The 21,394-nt window shown below is 46.7% G+C and overlaps 1 protein-coding gene across 6 annotated transcripts in view; it reads right to left on the bottom strand.

Moving 5' to 3' along the window:
• Positions 1 to 21,394, bottom strand: part of CACNA1D (calcium voltage-gated channel subunit alpha1 D) — a 298,642-nt gene that overhangs the window by 152,695 nt on the left and 124,553 nt on the right. For all 6 annotated transcript variants that reach the window (XM_079794704.1, XM_079794707.1, XM_079794705.1 and 3 more), the window contains exon 4: positions 4,718 to 4,857. In XM_079794704.1, coding sequence (XP_079650830.1) covers positions 4,718 to 4,857 — 140 coding nt within the window. The remainder of the gene's footprint in view (positions 1 to 4,717; positions 4,858 to 21,394) is intronic.

Below are 21,394 nucleotides of genomic sequence, written 5' to 3'. Positions count from 1 at the left end.
CAGAAAACATTTTCATCCTCTTAAATACACTCAGACCTGTTTTATGTCCCCAAATATGTCTCTCTTGGTTAATACTCCATGTGCATGTGAAAAGAATGTGTATTCTACTCTTGTTGGTGGAATGTTCTAAAAATGTCAATTAAGTCAAGTTGATTGGTGGTACTGTCCAAACCTCCCTGTGTCCATAGTGATTTTCTGTCTACATGTTCTATCAACACTCCTCAAGGGCATTAAAATGTACAATTACAACTGTAGATTTGTCTCTTCCACCTTTCAGGTCTATCAGTTTTGGCTTTGTGTATTTTGAAGCCTTGTTATTAGGCACATATATATTTAGGATTATTGCATCTTCTACTTAAATGACAACCTTTATTATTATGAAATTTCTCTCTTTATTCTTGATAATATTCCTTGTTTTTAAGTCTACTTTATTGGCTACTAATATAGCCACTCAGGATTTTCTTAGTTTTTGCATTGTATGTATTTTTCTGTCCTTTTACTTTCAAGTTGTTTGTGTCTTTATATTTAAAGTAGTTTTTTATAGACACTATAGAGTGGGGATTTTTTAACATATAAAATCTGAAACTCTGGGTTCTAATAAGGGTTTATAAATCTGGGTTTAAATCTACCATCTTGTTATTTCTTTTCTATTGCTCTGTCCATTGTTAGTTTTTCCTTCTCTGTCTTTTTTGGGTTGAGCTTTAAAAAAACAAAAACAAAAACATATTTAATCTCCTCCAATACAGGCCTGTTAGCTATATCTCATTATCTTTCTAGTGGCTCCTCTAGAACAAATGTCAGCAAATAAACTTCTCTCAAGTGCCAGAAAGTATCCCTTGTAGGATATTCAGGCCATAGAGTCTCCGTCACAACTACTCAATTTTGCCATCCTAATACCAAATAGCCATAGACATGAATGAATGTGACTGTCTTCCAATAAAATTTTATCTATTAAAGCAAACAGCAAGACACTTGTCAATGTGGGGGAAGGGAGGGATGGGCTGAAGTTTGCTGGTCCACACTCCAGGGTTTACACTATACATCTTTAACTTATCACAGTCTACCTTCAATTAATATTTTGTCACTTCACCTACCATACAAGCGCTTTGCAGTAGTATATGGCTCTTTTTCCTTGTTCCTGCCCTTTGTACTATTATTATGTATTTTACTTTTATAGAAGCTATAAACCCCATAATACGTTATTGTTTTTGCTTTGAATAATAAATTAATTTTAAAGAGATTTTAAAATGAGAAGTGTTTTAATATTTATCTAGATATTTACCCTGACATTCTTGATTCCTTTTTTGTAGATCCACATTTCTATCTGGTGTCATTTTCCTTCAGTGTGAAGATATTCCTTTAACGTCTGTTGAGATGCAGATCTACTGGTGATGAATTCTCAGCGTTGGTTTGTCTGAAAAAGTTTTGGGGTTTTTTTACTTCAATTTGGAGATCTCTTCAGTGAATAAAAAAATTAGGTTCCCTAACACTTTAAAGATGTCGCTGTAGTGCTTTCTGGTTTGCATAGTTGCTTACCAAAAGTCTGTAACATCTTTTTTCTCTGATTGCTTTTAAGATTTCCTCTTTGGTTTTGAGCAATTCAATTATGATTATAAAATGCCTTGATGTAGTTTTCTTCATGCTTATCTTGCTTTAATTTCTTGGATTTTTCAGTTTATATTTTTTATCACATTTAGAAAAGTTGGAGCCATTCCTTAAAATAGTTTTTGCTGTCTCCCCTCTATCTCCTCTCTTCTGGGATGCCAAATACGAGTATCTGTATGCTAAAGCACTTGATATTGTCCCACGAGTCACCAGGTATATGCATGTTTGTATCCATCATTACTCTTTGTGTTACTGCAATGTCTTCATGATCCTTGATATTTTTTCTTCTATTATGTCTAACCTGCTGTTAAGCCAATCCAGAGAATTTTCACTTCAGATATTTGTCAGCTCTCAAAATCCCATTTGTGTGTTTTTTATATTGTCCCTCTTCCATCACTGTAGTCATTCATTCCTTTAAATCCATAAGCATATTTATAATAGCTATTTTTAAAGTACTGTAAAATAATTCTCTACTAATTCCATCATCTCTGTCATTTCCAGGTCTGTTTCTATTGATGGAATTTCCTCCTGGTTATGGGTCACATTTCTTCAGATGCCTAGGGATATTTGGCTGGATGCTAGACACATTGTAAAATGTCTGGATTTTGTTGTCCTCTTTTAAAGAGTGTGGCGTTTTCTTTGACGGGCAGTTAGGTTACTTGCATATCAGTTTTCTCCTTTTTAGGCTTCTTTCCAAACATTATCAGTAAGGGTTTCAGGTAATCCTTACTCTGCAGCAGAGGCTGGCAAATTTACTTTGTAAAGGGCCAGATAGCAAATTGAGGGTGGGGCAAAAGTCGGTTTACAGTTGTTCAATATGGAAAATAATACATTAATTAATAAGTAATAACACAAGAATAAACTCTGTGTTTCAGATATTCACAACTGTAAACCTACTTTTTCCCCACCCTGTATTTTAGACATTGTGGATCTAAACTACTCAATTCAACTGTGTGAACAAATATATGACACTGTTACAATAAAACCTTATTTACAAAAATCAATGGCAGGCTGGATTTGGCCTGTTGGCCATAGTCAGTCAACCCCTGCCTGAAGCTAGTTTATCCCCAATACTAATGTCCCTCTGGAGTCTCTACTGACATTCCAGGGTGTTCAATGACATCTTTCCACACTGGTTGGTGTTCCCTAACAGTGTTCTTTGCCTGGCCTCACAGAATCTCACCCCATTAATTGTAGCTGAACATTCAGTCAAAACGCAAGAGGACCCCAAGGCATATTTATAGAGCTCTTTCTCTGAATAGCTCCCTCCCCTTCCACACTATGCCTCTCAAATTTCAGCCACCTCAGCCTCCCTGACCTCTTGTTTCTGTCTCAACGTAACAAGACCACCACACTGTACCTGGGTTCCCTCTCTGTGCTGTACTACAGTCTGAAAAATGTCTCCAGGCAGAAAGCCAAGGTGACTGTAGGGCAGGGACAAAGAAATGGAGCTAAAGATCTCCATCCTCTAGCTGAACACCAAGTCCAGGGTCAGGAGAGGCACAGCAAGGTTATTCCAGAATCAAGAGACCTGCAAGGGTCCTGCTAGCCATTCCTGTTAGAGTTCACCAAATACAGGAAGGTATGAGACATATCTATCACCTATTCATTTTAGCCTCACTACCTTGGCTGTCATACCTTAGATGCCAATATACTATGGTGAGTTTTGCAAAAGCTAACTTTTCCCCCATAAGTCTAATTATCCCACTGGGCTACCACTGAGGATCCCATTTTAACTTCAAAGGTTTGAAATTAGAGGCTCGAAAATTTCCCCACTCTCCCAATATCCAACTAGATTAGTCTCCCCATCAAAAGCCAAGGGATTCATGATAAAAGAATAATCCAAAAGATAAATTATCTTGCTCAACGATAAAAGGTAATTGAACAAGTCATAGAGATGAAAACAGAGAGGTCATTTAACAATCTCTCTCTATAAGACCAAATGTAATTTTAGGAGCAACCCATTTTGTAGCTGCGTAACGAAGACCCAGCAATGGGATATAGTTTCTTTTTCCGTGTGGGTATTTGGTCCAAAGAGCCAGCATTCCTTTAACAGTGATTCGTTTTTCTCTTGCTGGTAACATTTCCAGGTGTGGAAGGACCAGAATAACACAGGCCACTGGTTTTCATGTTACCATTTTCCTTTAAATAAAACTGTTGGTGTCTTCTTCCTGTGACAGGATTTCGGGATAATGCCTGCCTCTCTGCATTTTCTGGCTTATTTCATTTCATGCCAGATATCTGATATTATTCAGACACTTGTTTTGTTATTTAAAATGGGATAGCAGCATGCCAAAGTTTTTTCCCCACAAGTCAGCAGAAAGAATTAATAGCTTTGCTCAAGGGATGTTAAATAGCAGAGTACCTCACTGCTATAAGGATTTATTACTTTTTTTTTTACTATTCTGAGGCTTTTTTTTTTTTAACTTAACAGGGTGCTAAATATAAGAGCTCTACACATTTGACTCAGATCACCAGTAGGGCTGGCCTATTTGTGGAAGCCAGAGGCCCTATAAGATGAACCCTCTCACATCAGGAGCTTAGACTTCCTGCTACAGCCATTTCTGAAAGCACGAGTAAAAACCGTGAGAGATTTCTCTTTCTTCCTTTTCTTTTCTTTTTTTTTTTTTTTTTTTTTTTTTTTTTTTTTTTTTTTTTTTTTTTTTTTTTTGGTGCTCACCTGAGGATATTTTTTCCATTGATTTCTAGAGAGAATGAAAGGTTGGGTGGGAGGGGAAAGAGAGAGAGAGAAACATCGATGTCAGAGACACATCGATGGGTTGCCTCCCGCAATGTGCCCTGACCGGGGCTGGGGATCAAAGTTGCAACCCAGGTATGTGCCCTTGACCTGGAATCGAACCCTCGACCCTTTGGTGCATGGACCAATGCTACGACCACTGAACCATACCGGTCAGGGCAAAACCATAAGAGCATTTCAAACCAGTTCTGCCTGGAGATTGACAGCAGCATCACCAGTCTTCAAAGGACTCCTGCCAGGTCTGGCTGCAATCACTGGCACAGAGGAATAACCATATTTCCTCAAAAGACGCAGTTCTTCTGTTACTCCCACCTCCCATTTTCCAAACAAACATTTCCCCCCAAAGGGACTTACCCTACTATTACTATAACAAAATCCAGTAGATTCCATCCATTCCTAACATAAGCATTAGGATGTAGCAATAATCCATAAGCTATAATCTTCAAAAATGTCTCGACTGTAAAAATAATCAGGAAGGCATATTCTACTTTTTCCTGTGAAGAAAAACAAAGAAAAGGGAGGGGGGAGAAGAAGGAGAAAAGATTATTAAAATACAGATTAAAATATTAGAATCAATTTCCAAGCATTTTTCTCCAAGTCAAATTTTCATTACGAGAAATGGAACCATTAACACTGCACCTGGGCCAGCAAGGCATTTTCCTTCTCACACTGAATGCCTCATAAGCAGCTAAGTATAACCCTCTTTTCACTGGGGGCTGTATGATTGCATTTTGCCACCTGCCCTGATGCATGTGCAATGAGACTGCTAGGACATAACAGGCATGCTTGTTATTTGCACACATTTGCAAAACGCAGCATGTTTTCCTCCTGAGGCTGCCAAACCGGGCCCAGAAAAGCATGAGGGTGCAGCAACGATTCCAACGGCAGCTTTGAACAAAACGTCCTGTGGAAGAGAGGAAGATGTGTCTGCTTTGACCCTCTCTTGATCTTGGGTGTATATCTGACTTCTAAGTCAGGGTCAGCTTTGTCACTGAGCAGCAAGGTGACCTTGGCAAAGCCCCCCCTCTCCTCCGGACCTAAGTTTCCTCATCCACACGCACAGTAATAGGGGTGAATTCAGGATGGAAAGGCCATAGTCTGCTTATTGGCATGCTCCCTTTCTCAGATGATCCTGCTGAGTGCTGAGTGGTCACCACGCATGTTCCCAGGCCAGGTTCAACCTTCTCTTCCCAGCAGTCATTCCCACACGATTGCCACAGACCTCTGAGACTCCGTCCTTGTGCTACATGACTCTTAGAACCTTCCCGGTTCCAGCTCCTGCATCTCCACGAGTAAGGAAAACACACCCATCAGCCTAAAAATGTTGCCTTTTCCCTCTTTTATAAAGGTTTTCTTTATACAACTTCAGCTTTCCTAGAAATATGGGCCGACCGAGATGTGTGTGATTCATTTTACAAGAGGCATTCCCCGGTAAATAGTAACTAAATGAAAAATCCTCAGGAACGAAACTCTTCCATATGGGCCATAACGTCCTCTGCTGATATGAATTCTACGCTGTGGGACCTGAGGAACGTCACCAAGGTCAGGACAGTGAAGCCAGGAATTCACTTATTAAGATGCCTCGTGCACGAGGTCAAGTCAGCCTGGCCCAGGAAACACTTAGTGAGCACCCTCTTCTTCATCCACACGCACAGTAATAGGGGTGAATTCAGGATGGAAAGGCCATAGTCTACTTATTGGCATGCTCCCTTTCTCAGATGATCCTGCCCTCAGAGTACCCTTGATCCTCAGCACACCGTCATGGCAGCCTAATAAATTCTTATGTGCAGTGAGTTAGCCAGAGTCAGTGTGTTTTCCATTTTAAAAGCCTAGTTCAATATACATCCCTGTGTTCGCCACAGCATTATTTACAATAGCCAAAATATAGAAGCAACCTAGGTGTCCATCGATAGATGAATGGATAAAGATGTGGTATACATATACACAGTGGAATATTACTCAGCAATAAAACAGAATGAAATCTTGCCATTTGCAACAACATGGATGGACCTAGAGAGTATTGTGTTAAGTGAAATAAATCAAACAGAGAAAGACAAATACCTATGATTTCACTTACACGTCGAATCTAAAAAGAATAAACAAAAATAGACTCATCAAAACAGAGAAGAAAGGTAAAGGGAGGATAAATGATGATGGAAGGAAACTTGACTTGGGGTGGTGAACACACAAAACAATATACAGATATTGTATTATAGAATTGTACCCCCTGAAACCTATATAATTTTATTAACAAACTAGAGGCCCAGTGCACGAAATTCGTGCACGGGGGGAAGGGGGGGGGGAAGGAGGTGTCCCTCAGCCCAGCCTGCACCCTCTCCAATCTGGGACCCCTCGAGGGATGTCCGACTGCCCGTTTAGGCTCAATCCCAGTGGGACATCCCTCTCACAATCCAGGACTGCTGGCTTCCAACTGTTCACCTGCCTGCCTGCCAGGTGACCACTAACTGCCCTCCCCTGCCGGCCTGGTCACCCCTAACTGCTCTCCTCTGCAGGCCTGGTTCCCCCCAATTGCCCTCCCCTGCAGGCCTGGTCCCCCCAACTGCCCTCCCCTGCAGGCCTGGTCCCCCCTAACTGCCCTTCCCTGCTGGCCTGGGTACCCCCCAAACTGTCCTCCCCTGCAGGCCTGGTCACCCCCGACTGCCCTCCCCTGCAGGCCTGGTCCCCCCTAACTGCCCTCCCCTGCAGGCCTTGTCCCTCCAAACTGCCCTCCCCTGCAGGCCTGGTCCCCCCAACTGCCCTCCCCTGCAGGCCTGGTCCCCCCAACTGCCCTTCCCTACAGGCCCCCCCAACTGCCCTCCCCTGCTGGCCTGGTCACCCCTAACTGCCCTCCCTTGCCAGCCTGATCACCCACAACTGCCCTCCCCTGCCGGCCATCTTGTGGCGGCCATCTTGTGTCCACATGGGGGCGGCCATCTTGTGTGTTGGAGTGATGGTCAATTTGCATATTACTCTTTTATTAGATAGGATATCACCTCAGTAAATCCAATAAAAATAAAATAAATAAATTTAAATAGTAAAAATAAATAAAATAGAGAACAAACTGATAGTTGCCAGAGGGGAGGGAGATAGGGGGATGGGAGGAAGAGGTGAAGGGTAGTAAGAGGTATGAGCTTCCAGTTATAACATAAATATGCTACAGTATGTAATATATAGCACAGAGAATGTAGTCAATAATATCGTAATAACTTTGCATGGTGACAGAAGGGTACTAGACTTACAAGGGTGATCACAGTGTAAAGTATATAAGTGTCAAATCACTATGATGTACATCTGAAACTAATATAATATTGTATGCCAATTATACTTTAATAAAAAACATTTTTAAAGCCTAGCTCCTCCACAGCCTCCAGACCCATGCTTCCTCCAGAAGCAGTCCCTGTCCTGGGGTTCCCTCATCCCAAGCACCCCAACCCCTCCTCTAGGCAGTGGAGAACTTCCTTGGCCATGACCTCACCGCCAGTCCAGGCTGACGTGAGCAGGTTGCAAAATGCTCCCAGAGCAGCAGCATGCATGCCCCCTTCCTGCCACACACAGACCTCCAAGGCCTCTGGCTACTCTCCATACTCCCTGTAACCTCCCATGAACACCCGGCTCCTCTTCCCGTGCACTGCCATGTCCCTGAGCGGGGTGCTGCCATGGGAGGGGCATTCACACCTCTGTGGATGTTCTGAGGGACAGGGGCCCACTTTGCTATTGGGTGGGGAGGAGACATCCAGGAGGGCTTCCGTGAGGCAGTGGCGTTAACTTTGAGAGCTAAAAGGAAGAGCTATTCTGTTGTTTTAACCAGAAGCAACAATCCCTGAAAATAGCAGTCCACTGTACTGAAATTAGACCCTGACCACCAAATGTGGATTGTCAATATGTTTTGGAGACTTGGAGTTCTAAGGGAACAGGATAAGCTGAAAACAGCATGCTGATTTTACAATTTCGCTCCCCCTTTTATCCCTTCTGCTTTATTTACTAGGCCAGACAGGGGGAGGAAGCTTTTGCTGCCATCAATATTCATAGCAGTTACATGCCTACGTCAACACAGTGCTATGCTTTAGAGCAGAAAAACAAGGCAAGGAACAGAGAGTACACCTACCAACACTGCTTGTTTTTCCTCTTTGGCTTTCATTTACAAGTAATTTTGCCACAATAATGCAAGGCCCATTAGTATAACTGAATTGTTTAGGGCTCTTTTATCCCCCTCTCTTGTCCTCTTCTCTCTCCTTTTTAAAGAACTTGGTTTCTCTTTCCAGAATCCTCAGTGCATTACTGGATGGAACTGACTATAAGAAATACAACTTGCTTTAATGTGATGCTTTATCACAGAGGCGCTGCCAAAAAGTCAACTCAACATCAGCCTGGAGAGCAAGGCAGACCCTCTGCCTTTAGAAGCCAGTGCCGTCCTGGTCCCCAGTCCTGCTGTTAAAAAGGACTCCTACGCAACAAATACCCCTCCACGTTAAGCAAATGTCATGTAAAAAACATCTTGCAAAACAACAATTATGGGAAGGGGAGGTCATTATTCACTACACACACACACACACACACACACACACACACACACACACACACACAGTTGCTCATTTGAGGAAAGCATGTTGAGTTAGTCATATGAAAAGGAAGCTGGATTCCTAACTGGGCGAGGCAGGAGTGGGCACGGAGCTGAGGGGCCGGTGAGGTGTCTGTGGAGAAGGCCTGGAGTCTGTCCAGGATGGAGGACAGCACGGCGGAAGCAACAGCAGCAAGGATGAAGGAATGGGCTAAAAGAGGCAGGCAAGAACCCTCCAGAAGTGGACATGAACCGAGGTGTCCCAGGGCTGGGCTGCCCCTTAAAATCCTATCCCAGGCTAAACAAAGAGAGTAAATGATCCCTGCACCTCAATGTCTCTGCATTTGCCAGGCAGAGTCACGTGACAGGGGATCCTGGGTGGGCAGGGCCAGTCAAACCTCCTTTTAAGAAACCACCAGCCCGGCCAGTGTGGCTCAGTTGGTTGAACGTCATCCCATGCACCAGGAGGTCGCTGGTGTTATTCCCAGTCAGGGTGCATGCCCGTGTTGTGGGCTCCATTCCCGATAGGGGTTTGTAGGAGGCAGCTGCAGCCTATCGATGTCTTTCTCATCGATGTTTCTATCTCTCTCTCCCTCCCCCTTCCTCTCTCTGAAAATCAATAAAAACATTTTGTTAAAAGCTAATAGCTAATAAAAAAAAAAAGAAACCACCAATTCCTCTTAATCAGAGACCAATCTATCTATATATGAATGAAAGCCCCTCCTGAGATCTCAAGCCACCAAAGAAATAAAGGCTCCAAATTTAATTCTGAAACCCGAGTTATTTTCTCTAAACATCGACATTTCACCAAACAGGAGAGGCTCTATCAACAGTCTCTAAACCACTTACCTCTACACAGAACCTTGAGAAACAGAAACTGCAACTGGCAGGGAGTGGGAGGGGCCAGGACCCTCAACGTGGCTGCACTGGTACTTGTTTGATCCATGCGGATGCTTGCCCGCCTCCATGCCTTTGCCCACCCTGCTTGCCCCACACAGTGTGCCTCCCCCAACATAGAGAGCCCCACCCCCTCTCAGTGAGCACACACGACAACGACGCAGGCCTACAACAAGCCCAGCACTGCTGACTGGGATGAACGCCCAGCTCGGAGTCACACATAATATCCGTTTTTACTAGCCCGACGCAGGTCTACTTCCCGTCCCCTCTTTCTAGAATGGTTTCCACCAACCTGCTTTCATTGGGCTAAGTTCTACTTTTCCTTCAAGGCTCAACTTAAATGACACTTTCTCAGCGAAACCCCTGCTGACCTCCCAGACAAAACCAGGGCCTGCAGTTAGGTGCTGTCAAAACTCATTACACTTCTTCATAAGTTTATTTGCAAATTTTAAATTCTTTAGAAATTATCTCTTTAGTATCTGACTCCCCCAATAAATGATAATTTCTCTAAGATCAGAGACCATTTCTGTTTCATGCATCATTGTATTTCCAAGGCCTGTCATAAAAATACTCATATTTATAAATGAATAAATAGGCAAAATGAGAGGTTTCGACCAAACATTACTCCGTGTCTCTTCCTGCTAAGAAGTTCCATAATTATGTTAGTCTGCTCAGGCTGCCATAACAACATACCATAGACGGGGTGGCTTAATAACAGATTTATTTCTCACAGTTCTGGAGCTGGAGAGTCCAAGGTCAAGGTGCTGGCTGATCTGGTGTCTGGTGAGAGCTCCCTGGCTCACAGGGGGCTGACTTCTCACTATGTCCTCATCTGGCCTTTGCCTGATACATGTATGTGTAAAGAGAGAATGAGAGAGAGACCCCTCTCTTCACTTCTTCTTCTAAGGGCACTAATCCCATCATGAGGGCCCCACCCTAATTACCTCTGAAAGGCCCCATCTTTAAATGCCAACATTTAGGGGTGAGGCTTCCACATATAAATCTGGGGGGGGGGGGGGATGCAAACAGTCCATAGCAATAATACAAGGGGCCCATGGCTTTGCTCTGTTTCAGGAAGCTGTCCCGAAGTGTCAAGGAAAAGCCTCTGAGCATAGCCATCGTGTTCCCTAACCGCAGCCTCATCCAGTCAGTGAGGAGTATGCGCACAGGCAAGGCAGTGAGGGTGAGGAGCAGCCCAGAGATTGGGAGCACATGGAGTGGGGGGCAGGTGGGAGGGACTGGGCGAGGCTGAGTGGACTGCTCAAGGAAGGCCATGAAAGGCCCCCGTGTGCCGGGCTGCAGGGCGTGGCCTCCGTCTCTCGGCTGTAAAATGAGCAGACTGCACAGATGAGTTCTTCCCGCTATAAGACTATGATTCCCTGGGCCCCGATGAGCAAAGCCCCGACACAGGTGGTGGCAGGAGGTTCTGTGAGGCCCTGGAAGACACCCACCCAAGAGCAGCGGCTGTTTTGTCAATTGGCCGGGTCATATTCAGGCCAGGCTTGCTGAGAGACCCTCGCAAGGAGGCGACTGGGGAGCCACAGAGCTGCTATCACAGGGTCTCAATAAGCCATTCAATCTCTAGTGAAATCTGGGGGCGAACCACAGGAGGGTGACCAGCAGGTGTCCTCGGCTCCGAGCTAGGATGGAAGCCCAGGTCATTTTTCTCTCTGCAGGTATTAATGAAGCATGTACTTAGCAGGCCTCCAGTGGGTACTTTAACACCATCATTACATGAAGAAGCTGGCTAGAACAGTCAGTTTGCCTTTGGCTTTCTTCCCCTTTGGTTTAAAAGTATAAACTTTAGATGACATTTGTGTCCTAAGTCCAATTCTAGTCTGTCAGCTGGGTCACTTACCCCTGGCTGAGTCACTTACCCCTTCTGCTTCTCTATAAAGCAAGGGTAGTCACCCCACCCACCAGGCTACAATGAAAATCAGATTAAATGAAAGGTGGGAAAGCGCTACCATCCGTCAAACACGGCACAGTCACAGGCTGCCCGGAGCGGGATGGAGCAGGAGGGGCGGACAGCTCTCGGCCTGAGAGGAGATCTGGAAACTCTCTGAAGATGTTTCTCCTGAAACCCCCTACAGTCCAGTGACCCCATCACCACCCAGGTGGGAAGGGCCACCGCCCAGGATGCCATCAGGAGGTACTGAGAGGACATGGAGGAGGCCAGCAGGGTGGCCTGGCTGACACTCTACGGAGACCAGCTCCAGTGACAGCAGGTGTGTGGGAAGAGGGCGGCATCCCGCCTGGGCGGAGGAGGCTGACAGGGAACTCTCTCTGGAGGTGGCCCGCTCGCTCACCTGCACAGCAGAGGCAGCTGCTGCTTTGCTGCCGAGAACAAAACAAGCAGCTTTGGTGGGGTGGTTAGTTACAGTTCTGGCCCCCCAGCAAAACTCCCCAGGTGACAGCACCTCATCTTCCCCCAAGAATTGCTCCTTTCCTACTCTCGGTCCAGGGGCTGCAGGGGTCGGCATGTGGCCCAGGTTACTAGTTCAGGGATAGGCATGTTACCCAGCGCATGTCAACCAGGTCCAACGCGAGCTAATCCTGGGGTTTTCACTTCGGCAACTAGGCAAGAAATACCGTCACTGGCTGGACGTAGCTCTGAGATACAGAGCCAGAAAATGGGGGTGTCAAGCAGAAAGACAGAGAAACTCAGACAGAGGCAAGCATCTGGCTCTGAAGCCTTTGTTTGAGCACCTGGTCAAGCTAAGCCTGAAGCTAAAATTCTCCCCTTTACCTTGGGCTATTCAACTGCAAAATCCAAAAAATGGAGACAGTTTGGGTTTGGGCTTTTGTCCAATTGCAAACAAAAGAGTCCTCGCTAATAAATACACGGGTCCTACAAGCTCACTCTGCTTCTCTGAGAGTTGAAGCATTGAAGAGAATCTTCAGCAGCTCCTCATCTCTCAAGAGATTCAACTCCTCTGTGATTCCTTCTGCCCCGCAGGCTTACGGATGGCTCTCTATGCATAGGACCAATGAGCCCTACAAGCCGGTTTCTCTGGGAATTCATCTAGGCTCTAGCTTTCTAAACTGCCTCCTTCAATCTCATTCATTCTCTGCTGCTGTCTTCAGTTCCAGCTGGTTTCTATACATTACACACTCCTGTAAACTTGATGCCCGGGACTTGCCTTGCTTCCCACCCCACCCATCCTGGGACATGCACTCCCAGTTCCCTGGTAGTAGCTGCAGTGTACGGTTGGCAGCCATGCCCTTCCTCACCCAGCTTCAATGTCAAGGCATGCCCACCTCCACCCCACCTTGCAGTTCAGATACCCCACTTCAATTTAATTCAACACCATTCACGGGGTGTCTACTCCCTACCAGATGCAGTCCTGAGCACTGGGTTTTCCAAGATGGCTAAGATGTTGTCCATGTCCTGAAGGGGGACATCAGGTGCATATGTAAAAATTTCAAAGCAGACACTAATCAAAGCTAAAGCAGAATGCCGGGGAGAAGGGGGGGACGGGGGATGGAGCACTTGATTGTGTCTGGAGTATTTGGGAAAACTTCCTAAAAAGCACAGGACCGTAACACATCTAAATTCCTCCATCTGGCATCCCCAAGGACCTCTACAATCTGTCTGTGTTCTACATACTAACAACCCCACCAAGTACAGGCCCCCGCTCCACCTCGTTCCCCGTTCCTTCTCCACGGCTCCCTCGGCTCCCACCCGCCAGTTCCCATAACCTCCTGCGTACACGTGAGACCCACTAGAACCCCTCGTGTTGTGACTGCTCTACTCCGTGACGAAAGCACTTCTCTCTGTTTTTCCAAATCCTGTTCTACCCTTTCAGGGACGACCAGGGAGTTTTATTTCCTCGGAGACTACTCTGCCCCCTCTTGCAAGCCTGATGCCTTTATCAGGGAAGACAAATGTCTGCCACGTGCCTGCTGCCTCTGCGCCCGGGGACCCTGCAGGCGACATCACTCACCAGTCATCACTGGCACCCCTCCCACTGCAGCCTACTGCACCTTCACTAGGTGCCCAGTCGCGCATCACCACGGACTGGAGTGGGCACATGAGTCAAAACACTTTGCTGCCCCAGAGTTGAGAGTTGTGCCATGAGTTTGGCATTTAATCAAGAAAGTGAACCATAACAAACACTGGAGCACCAACTCTGTTCAAGGCCTCGGAAGAGGGCAGAGATGGGCACAGCATTGCCCTGTTTCAGGAGATCCTGTCCCCTGGGAAGGTAGGCCTATTAGATGTGCCATATGTATGAGGCAGGAACCATCGTATCTCCCTCCGCAGAATCCTCTCACCGTCCCAACCCGAGAACTGAGCACTTAGCCTCAGTAAGGACCAAGACGGCATCATCCACAAAAAAGGACAAACAGAGCTGTGACTCCAAGGCTGCATGTCCAAGCATCTGAGCCAAGACCCTGTCACTGTCGGGAACCCTAAGAGCAGCTCCAGCACGCAGCCAGGGTCCCTCTCGCCCTCTCCTGGTTGGAGTCGCAGCCATGCTTTCTTTCTAAGCAGTGTCAGGCCTTCCATCCTGTTCTGACAGCTCAGGTCAAGGTTGAGCACCCCTGGGAGTTCGTGCCCTGCTGGGGCCGACCGAGCGCCTCGCTGCCTCCCCGTGACCTGTGGGGCCTGGCTCGTGGGACAACTGCCAAACACCCATCGTTTTAGAGAAGAAGCCTGTTCTTGGCATTGGTTAGTTCTAGTGACACAAGCCAAAGCTCCAACACGTCTACCTCCTTGGCTGAAAAGAAATGAGCAAACATTTCAAAATGGCAGGAAATGAGCACGTTTAAAACCAAACATTTCATTTTGACAAGAAAACAGCCATTCCGTTCTTCCCATGAACGGAGCTGGTGAAAAGCCTTTAGAACTGTATATAGTTAAATCCCCTGACCTCTGAATTATAAGTCAATCTCACCTCATTCCCCTGTACACTTGCACCTTTAGACACAGCACTTGGGCGAAAGAAACTTCCCAGCATCTTATCTCCGCCGATTCTCCAAGGGACAGAGTAAGACAGGCCGAGAAGGGATCACTGTTTACATTCACCTATGATGGTCACAGGCTCTAAGTAACTTCCTGCCATGGTCAATGGGAAGAGGCCTGACCACACCTACCTGGTGGGGAACCACACCTCCCATGCCTGTCAAATCTCGCCTGGCCTTTGTGCTTTTCCACCTGTCACACCACAATGACCTCAGCCTAGGGTCACTTAGGCCCCTTCCACTGAGCAACCTGAGCTGTACCTTGCAGGTCACAGCTGCTGATGGTAGGGGTGGTACCTGGCGGGTGGGGCTCAGAAACACTTTCACCATCTACAGAGGCTCAGAGCCTGGGGTCAGGTCCTGACTCTGCCACTTACTGGCTTTGTGGACTCAGACAAGTGACTATACTTTCTCACTGCAGCTTCTTCATCACAAGATGAGCAAGTGCCCAGGTTTGATGTTGAGCATAAATGAGGCAACACGGGTAAACACATGCGCCAATGAGCCAAGGTCTGCGTGCAGCACGCTCCCATGACGGGGGTTCATTTTACTGTTGTGTCTTTGTAACAAGCCCTGAATAGCACTGGCCGCCACCCAAAAACAGCACAAGGCCTGCACGGAGCAACTGCTAACTACTCCCTAAGCCGGCACTGGACAATGGCTCACTCACTGCCGGCCCACAGGTCTGCAAGCTCACAGGGCAGCCTGTCCCTCAGGGGGCCTGCTGGTCAGCACTGCTGCCCTCTGAGGGAGAGAAGTGCTCCGTCTAAACCTGCTCCTACCCCCTGGCCTGTCCAGCAGTCTGTCTGGGCTATCACAGACAGTTGGGAGATGAACCAGGGCCCAGCTCCCAGACCTCGTGTTACCTGCCCCTTCACTGCTAACAGAAAAGGGACGTCTGGGGTCCCTGGGGAGCAGGCGTCATTCAGCTCCCCAGTCATTACTCCACCAAAAAATCCACTTTGGGGGATGAACAACTCTCATTCATGGCCACCTATTTCCAGTGAATGTGCTGAGAGCATAGGAACATAGATATTTCTATATAAATTTATGAGTCAAAGTTTAAAAACACAAACTGTGAGGTCTATAACTGAGATAAAGTGTTTGCTGCATCTACTCAGATTAATTCCATGAGGGTAATTCGCCATTGTTTTAGTATTAGAAAGTAAAATAAAGCTAAAACCCAGGCACCACCCAGTTGTGGCCCTGAAGTGGAAATCAATACACAAGTCAATGACTGAGCAGAATGAGTCTCCGCAGAACCGCTCTGAGCTGGGGAGGGTCATAGCAATGACCTGGTCCTGCCAGTCAAACCTCTGCGGACCCACCCAGGTTTCCCACAGCAATTCCATTCCCAGGAAAACAGTGGCTCCAGAAGCCGTCACTAGAAGGTTCTATTTGTTCAGGTGGCTAAGGCTAGTTAATAATCTCTACTGTTCTTTTTAAAGTAAGTTTTTATTTAGTACCTACCTCGCTCCAAAAAAGAACTCTAAGCAGCAAGAACATCAAAATGTGAAGTAGTTAAGAAAGGGAATGCTCTATGGCTGTTAAAGAGAAGGCAGCAGATCTATGCTAAGGGCAGGGAAGGATACATTACTACAGGAATAGTATAAATAATATGAATAAGTAAATAATATGACCCCTGATGTCTGAAAAGATCTATACTAATAAAAGGGTAATATGCTAATTAAACCGGGAGACCTTCTGGACAAAGCCATGGTGGCAGGGCCGAGGCAGAAGCAGTTAGGGGTGATCAAGCCAGGAGGGGTGGGCAATTGGGGTGATCAGGCTGGCTGGGGGAGGCAGTTGGGGGCGAGCAGGCTGGTAGGGGGGGCAGTTGGAGGTGATCAGGCCAGCAGGGGGGCAGTTGAGAGCAATCAAGCCAGCAGGGGGGGGCAGTTGGGGCAAGCAGGCTGGCGGGGGGGGCAGTTGGGGGCAAGCAGGCCAGCAGGCAGAGTGGTTAGGGGTGATCAGGCAGGCAGGCAGGTGAGCAGTGAGGAGCCAGGGGTCCTGGATTGCGAGATGGATGTCCACCTAAACCGGCAGTTGGACATCCCCCGAGGAGTCCCAGATTGGAGAGGGTGCAGGCGGGGCTGAGGGACACCCCCTTGTACACGAATTTTGTGCACCGGGCCACTAGTCTCTTAATAAGCCAGTATGCAGTGCAGACACCTAAAAGTGAGGAGGCTTGCCTGTGAGTGCAAGGTCTTAGGGGGGGAAAGAATAGACTTTCTATCTCTCCTTTTAGGTATTTCTGATTTGTGTAAGCTTTTCTCCTTAGCTATCTTTTATGAAAGTCATATGAAACTCTAAATATTTAGAAAAAAAATAAGAAAAATAAATACATTAACAAGGAAAAGAAAATGAAACAGGAATAAGACCATTACAAAGATGTATACTGTGTAGACATATTTTATTACTATGTCTCTGCAATTTCTAACAGCTAATGGGAGAGAAGGAAATCAGATCAGTGACACAAGTCACCTTATCTTTTATTTCTCTGCACAGAAAAGTATTTCTCCAAAGGATTTGCAGAGAGAGAAGAACCAGCTGACAATATGAAGTGAGCACCAATTATATGAAGTGGAATAATATTTGCTATTTGCCTGTCTTTATGGAGTTTATACTGTAATGGAAGAGAGAGGGCTTTTTTAATGGAATACATACAAAGTTAATTTTGTGGTTTATATCCACCAATTTTTGGAAAATAAAATAGAATGGAAAATTATCAAGATGCATAGAAAATGTCAGAATTTATGAAGTATTTTTTTTATCAGACTCATGTTTTAATGACATATACATATATGTTTGTGAGTTGCAATGTAAAATGTATCTACTACTGATGGCCAAGGTGAAGAAAGGAAGTTGAAAACCACAGCCGTAAGAACCAATAACCGGGCCCACAGTGGACACAAATATCTACTCTCTTTCTCTCATGCTTACTCATGCACACTCTCTGCCCCCACACACTACGTCCACAAAACCCAAGAAACAAACCTAATAGGAAGAGCCAACCCAGGAAGTGACGGGCGTGGAGTCCATTTCCTCGGGGTTTCTAGAGGAGGAACTGAATTTATGAAGTAAGGAGACAGATTAGGGCCAGGGCTGGGCAGTGAGTTCCCTGCCCGTCCTAGGAGATCAGCTGGGGCCACCTTGGAGTCAGCACTTTCTAGGGTCATTCATCTGGAGAGGGAGGAGAGCAAGGTGGGCCAGCCAAGATGGGAGTTTCCATGGGGAGGAAGATGACTACGTTTGCAGGGGGGCACCGAAGGCGGAGGGAGGACGGGGTGGAGAAGAGCACCAACCAAAGGCTTGAAGGGCCCACAGAGAAGGCACTCCCTCCAGAGGCCCGGCAGCACTGTCCTCTAGCAGATGGAGAAAGTGAGCCCCCAGAGGGAAGGGCAGTGCCAGCACACTGGGCACCTGGAGGCGGGAAAAGCAGCCTGGACCCCTGGGAGCTGGCATGGAAAAGAGGCAGTGGGCCACAGCCTGATCGGCGGGAAAAGCAGCCTGGACCCCTGGGAGCTGGGCATGGAAAAGAGGCAGTGGGCCACAGCCTGATCCGCCTGGAGTCCACGCAGGGAATGGCTCATAAACATTCCAGGACAGGAAGTAAACTGGCACCCCCACTGGGCCAGCGGGTCAGAGAGAAGCAGGGCGGGGAGCATGGGGGCATCTGAAGACCTGGGTTATGGGTCCCCACCTGGGACTGGTGCATGCAGGCCCAGAGGGTCCACAGAAGCTGCGTCCTCTGGCAGGCACAGGGCCGCCTGCGGCCAGGCACAAACATGGCTTCGCTGGGAACAGGGCTGTCAGCACAAGGGGCATCTAATTCACCAGGAGCTACGAGGGGCAGAAGGGGTTCCTCTTAACCCTGAGAAAGGTGGTCAGCTAGGGTAGAAAGCTCTCAGCTGGGCAGGCTCTCCAGCACCAAGGCTGTCATTTTAGAGCATGTTTATGTCTTCATTCACTGAATGAGATGCATTCTTCCCTCAGCTTTCTTCACTGTGAAGCTAGCTCCCAAAAGAATGCTCTTTTCAGGAAGCCCAGATTGTGGGTGAAGATGAACATGTCCCAATCCTGGTTCTGTCCTGGCCCCGAGGAGCACACTGAGACCCCCAAGCAGTGGCTCCTCATGCTCTCAGTGGGGACACCACACCCACCTCAGGAGATTCATAGGAGATGCCTGGCACGTGGTCTGCACTCCACCAGCAGCTGTGCTGTGACTGCCCCACAGGAGGGTCTCCACAGCCCCGGGAGGGGGGTGGGCGGAGGGCCTCCTATCAATCAAGGGTGAGGTTCCAGGAAGTTGAGAAATCATCCTACTCGACTTCACTGGACGTTGCCACAATGCTGGGCCCAAAGGGGCACACCAAGCACCGCCCCCCACCCCCACCCCCAACCAACATTTATATTCTATGACAAAACACAGTATTGAAGGCTCAGAAAGACACAGGAAAGATCATCAACAAACAAGCAACTGCAATCACAACCACTAAGTCCTGTCTGGCTAGCTGAAGCTCAGAACTGCCTGCAGCCCGTTCATTCTGCACAGATGCCTTCTTAATGGTTTCATGATCACTGAGATCAATCATCATTTTAATAATGATTAGTGTTGAAAACGCAACAGGCTTAATCATAACTGCCTCAATTCAAAATTCATTAACACTGTGACCAGCTGAAAACATTACACTGGAGCGCTGTACCTCATAGATGTACCTCCGAAGAACACTGGCAAGCAGCTGCATGCCTAGCCTCCGCACCGCACAGCTGCCTTCCCATGTCAGGATAGGGCGCTTTCCATCGTCACTTCCCTCTGAACTTAGGGCTCAGGCAGACTCATACCCTCAGGATAACTGAGACAATCTGAACATGAAAGCCCATGAAGATTAACAGTGAAATAGATGCTATTTTCTAAATATCTAGGTACATTCTTTACACAACATCCTAGTGAGTTAGGATAAAAATCGAGCAAACAAATACAGGTTTTCCTTTAATTACAGTATTATGCTGGTGAATCAGACCTCAAAGGTCTGGAAATTACTACTTTCTATAGCTTGTGATTCTGCTCAAATGTCAAACAAACAAAAAAAATCCAAATCCTGAACAAGTAGCTCAGCTGTAACATCCAGGCTTGCTTTTTTTCTTCTTTTTTTTTTTTTTTTTTTTTTCAGCCCAGACACATGAGAGTGCAGAGAGACAAAGATTGGAGATAAGACGAACCCTCGTTGGAGCAAGTGAAAGGTAAAGAGAGGGGCTCTGAAACACAAGGGGCCGAGTCACCTCTGCAGGGCCTACCCGCCACTCATTTGCCACTTTTGTTGTTGTTTGTTGTTGATCCTCACCCGAGGATATTTTTTTCCATTGGTTTTTAGAGAAAGTGGAAGGGAGGGGGAGAGACAGAGAGAGAAACATGGATGTGAGAGAGACACATCTACTGGTTGCCTCCCTCATGCACCCGACGGGATCGAGCCAGCAACCGAGGTACGTACCCTTGACCAGAACTGAACCCACGACCCTTCAGTGCATGGGCCAACATTCAACATTCCAACCACTGAGCAAAACCGGCTCGGGCTAATTTGCCACTTTTAAACAACCAGCCATCCATGAAGCCAGGAAAAGGAAAACTGAACTCTGGCTGGATGACTGGCTGCCAGTCCTGAACTGGTTAGCTCCGTGAATTTAGAGTCAGTTTGGGTTCAAAGTTCCCTTGTGGTCCAGCTACACAGCCTTGCGCTGGCCCTTCGTCCCTGTGAGCCTTGCTTTCCTGATCACAGGAGTATGTGGTTGGAAGAATAACTGAGATAATGTGCAATGCCCCGCGCATAGTATGCACACAATAAATGGGCGTTATTATCCTGGGAATTGAGGGTAAAGGTTTAGGCCTTGACCTAATACTGGATAAGGAATATAGCTAAAGGTGTTGTTGTTGAATTGGACATGGGCGAAATGACAGCAAAAGATAAAGGAAAAACCACAATAAACTTTCAGAATTGCTCTCAGCTTTCCTCTCATGTATTTTTATTTTATTCTATTTTTAAGTAAAACACAACTGGAAACTGTGGGTACATAATAGATGTAGTTTATGTAAGAAAAACAATGGGAAGTCTGACCAGTAGATGCACATACCCAAAGAAACCCTTTGGCCCCACTCCAAAAGATTGGCAAATAAACGTTGTTATATATTCTAGGTCAGAATAAGCCTTAAGATGTGTTTCTGTCTTTTTCAATGACTCACCCTGTAACTGATTTTTTTATAATAACGAACTTCTAAGGTCAGATATAAGGGCAGGTGCAGCAGGAAGCCAGAGAGACCAACCAGGGCTCACTTGGTGCTCAGTTCCAGCATCTGACTACGCTCGCCACGAGTTTGTTTCTAGAAACTGCATAACAGGGTGCAAATGTATGGTCGGTCAGAAGTGAGTATGTAAATAAATAGCAGGGCAAGTTGTGATGCACTGGTAGGATACAAAGTACCCCATCTACGTACTTGGGCTTGATGCTGGCAAACTTTCCAGAGTTGAAAGCTCTGTCTCCACCTGTCCTCGTAGTGTGCGAGAGCAGGGAAATGCTCGTGTGTGTGTGTGTGTGTGTGTGTGTGTGTGTGG

Source organism: Cnephaeus nilssonii (assembly GCF_951640355.1).
Source record: "Cnephaeus nilssonii genome assembly, chromosome: 17".
In the NCBI taxonomy this organism is placed as follows: domain Eukaryota; kingdom Metazoa; phylum Chordata; class Mammalia; order Chiroptera; family Vespertilionidae; genus Cnephaeus; species Cnephaeus nilssonii.
The sequence above is the reverse complement of the archived record's forward strand: the minus strand, read 5'-3'. Positions and strand labels throughout refer to the sequence as shown.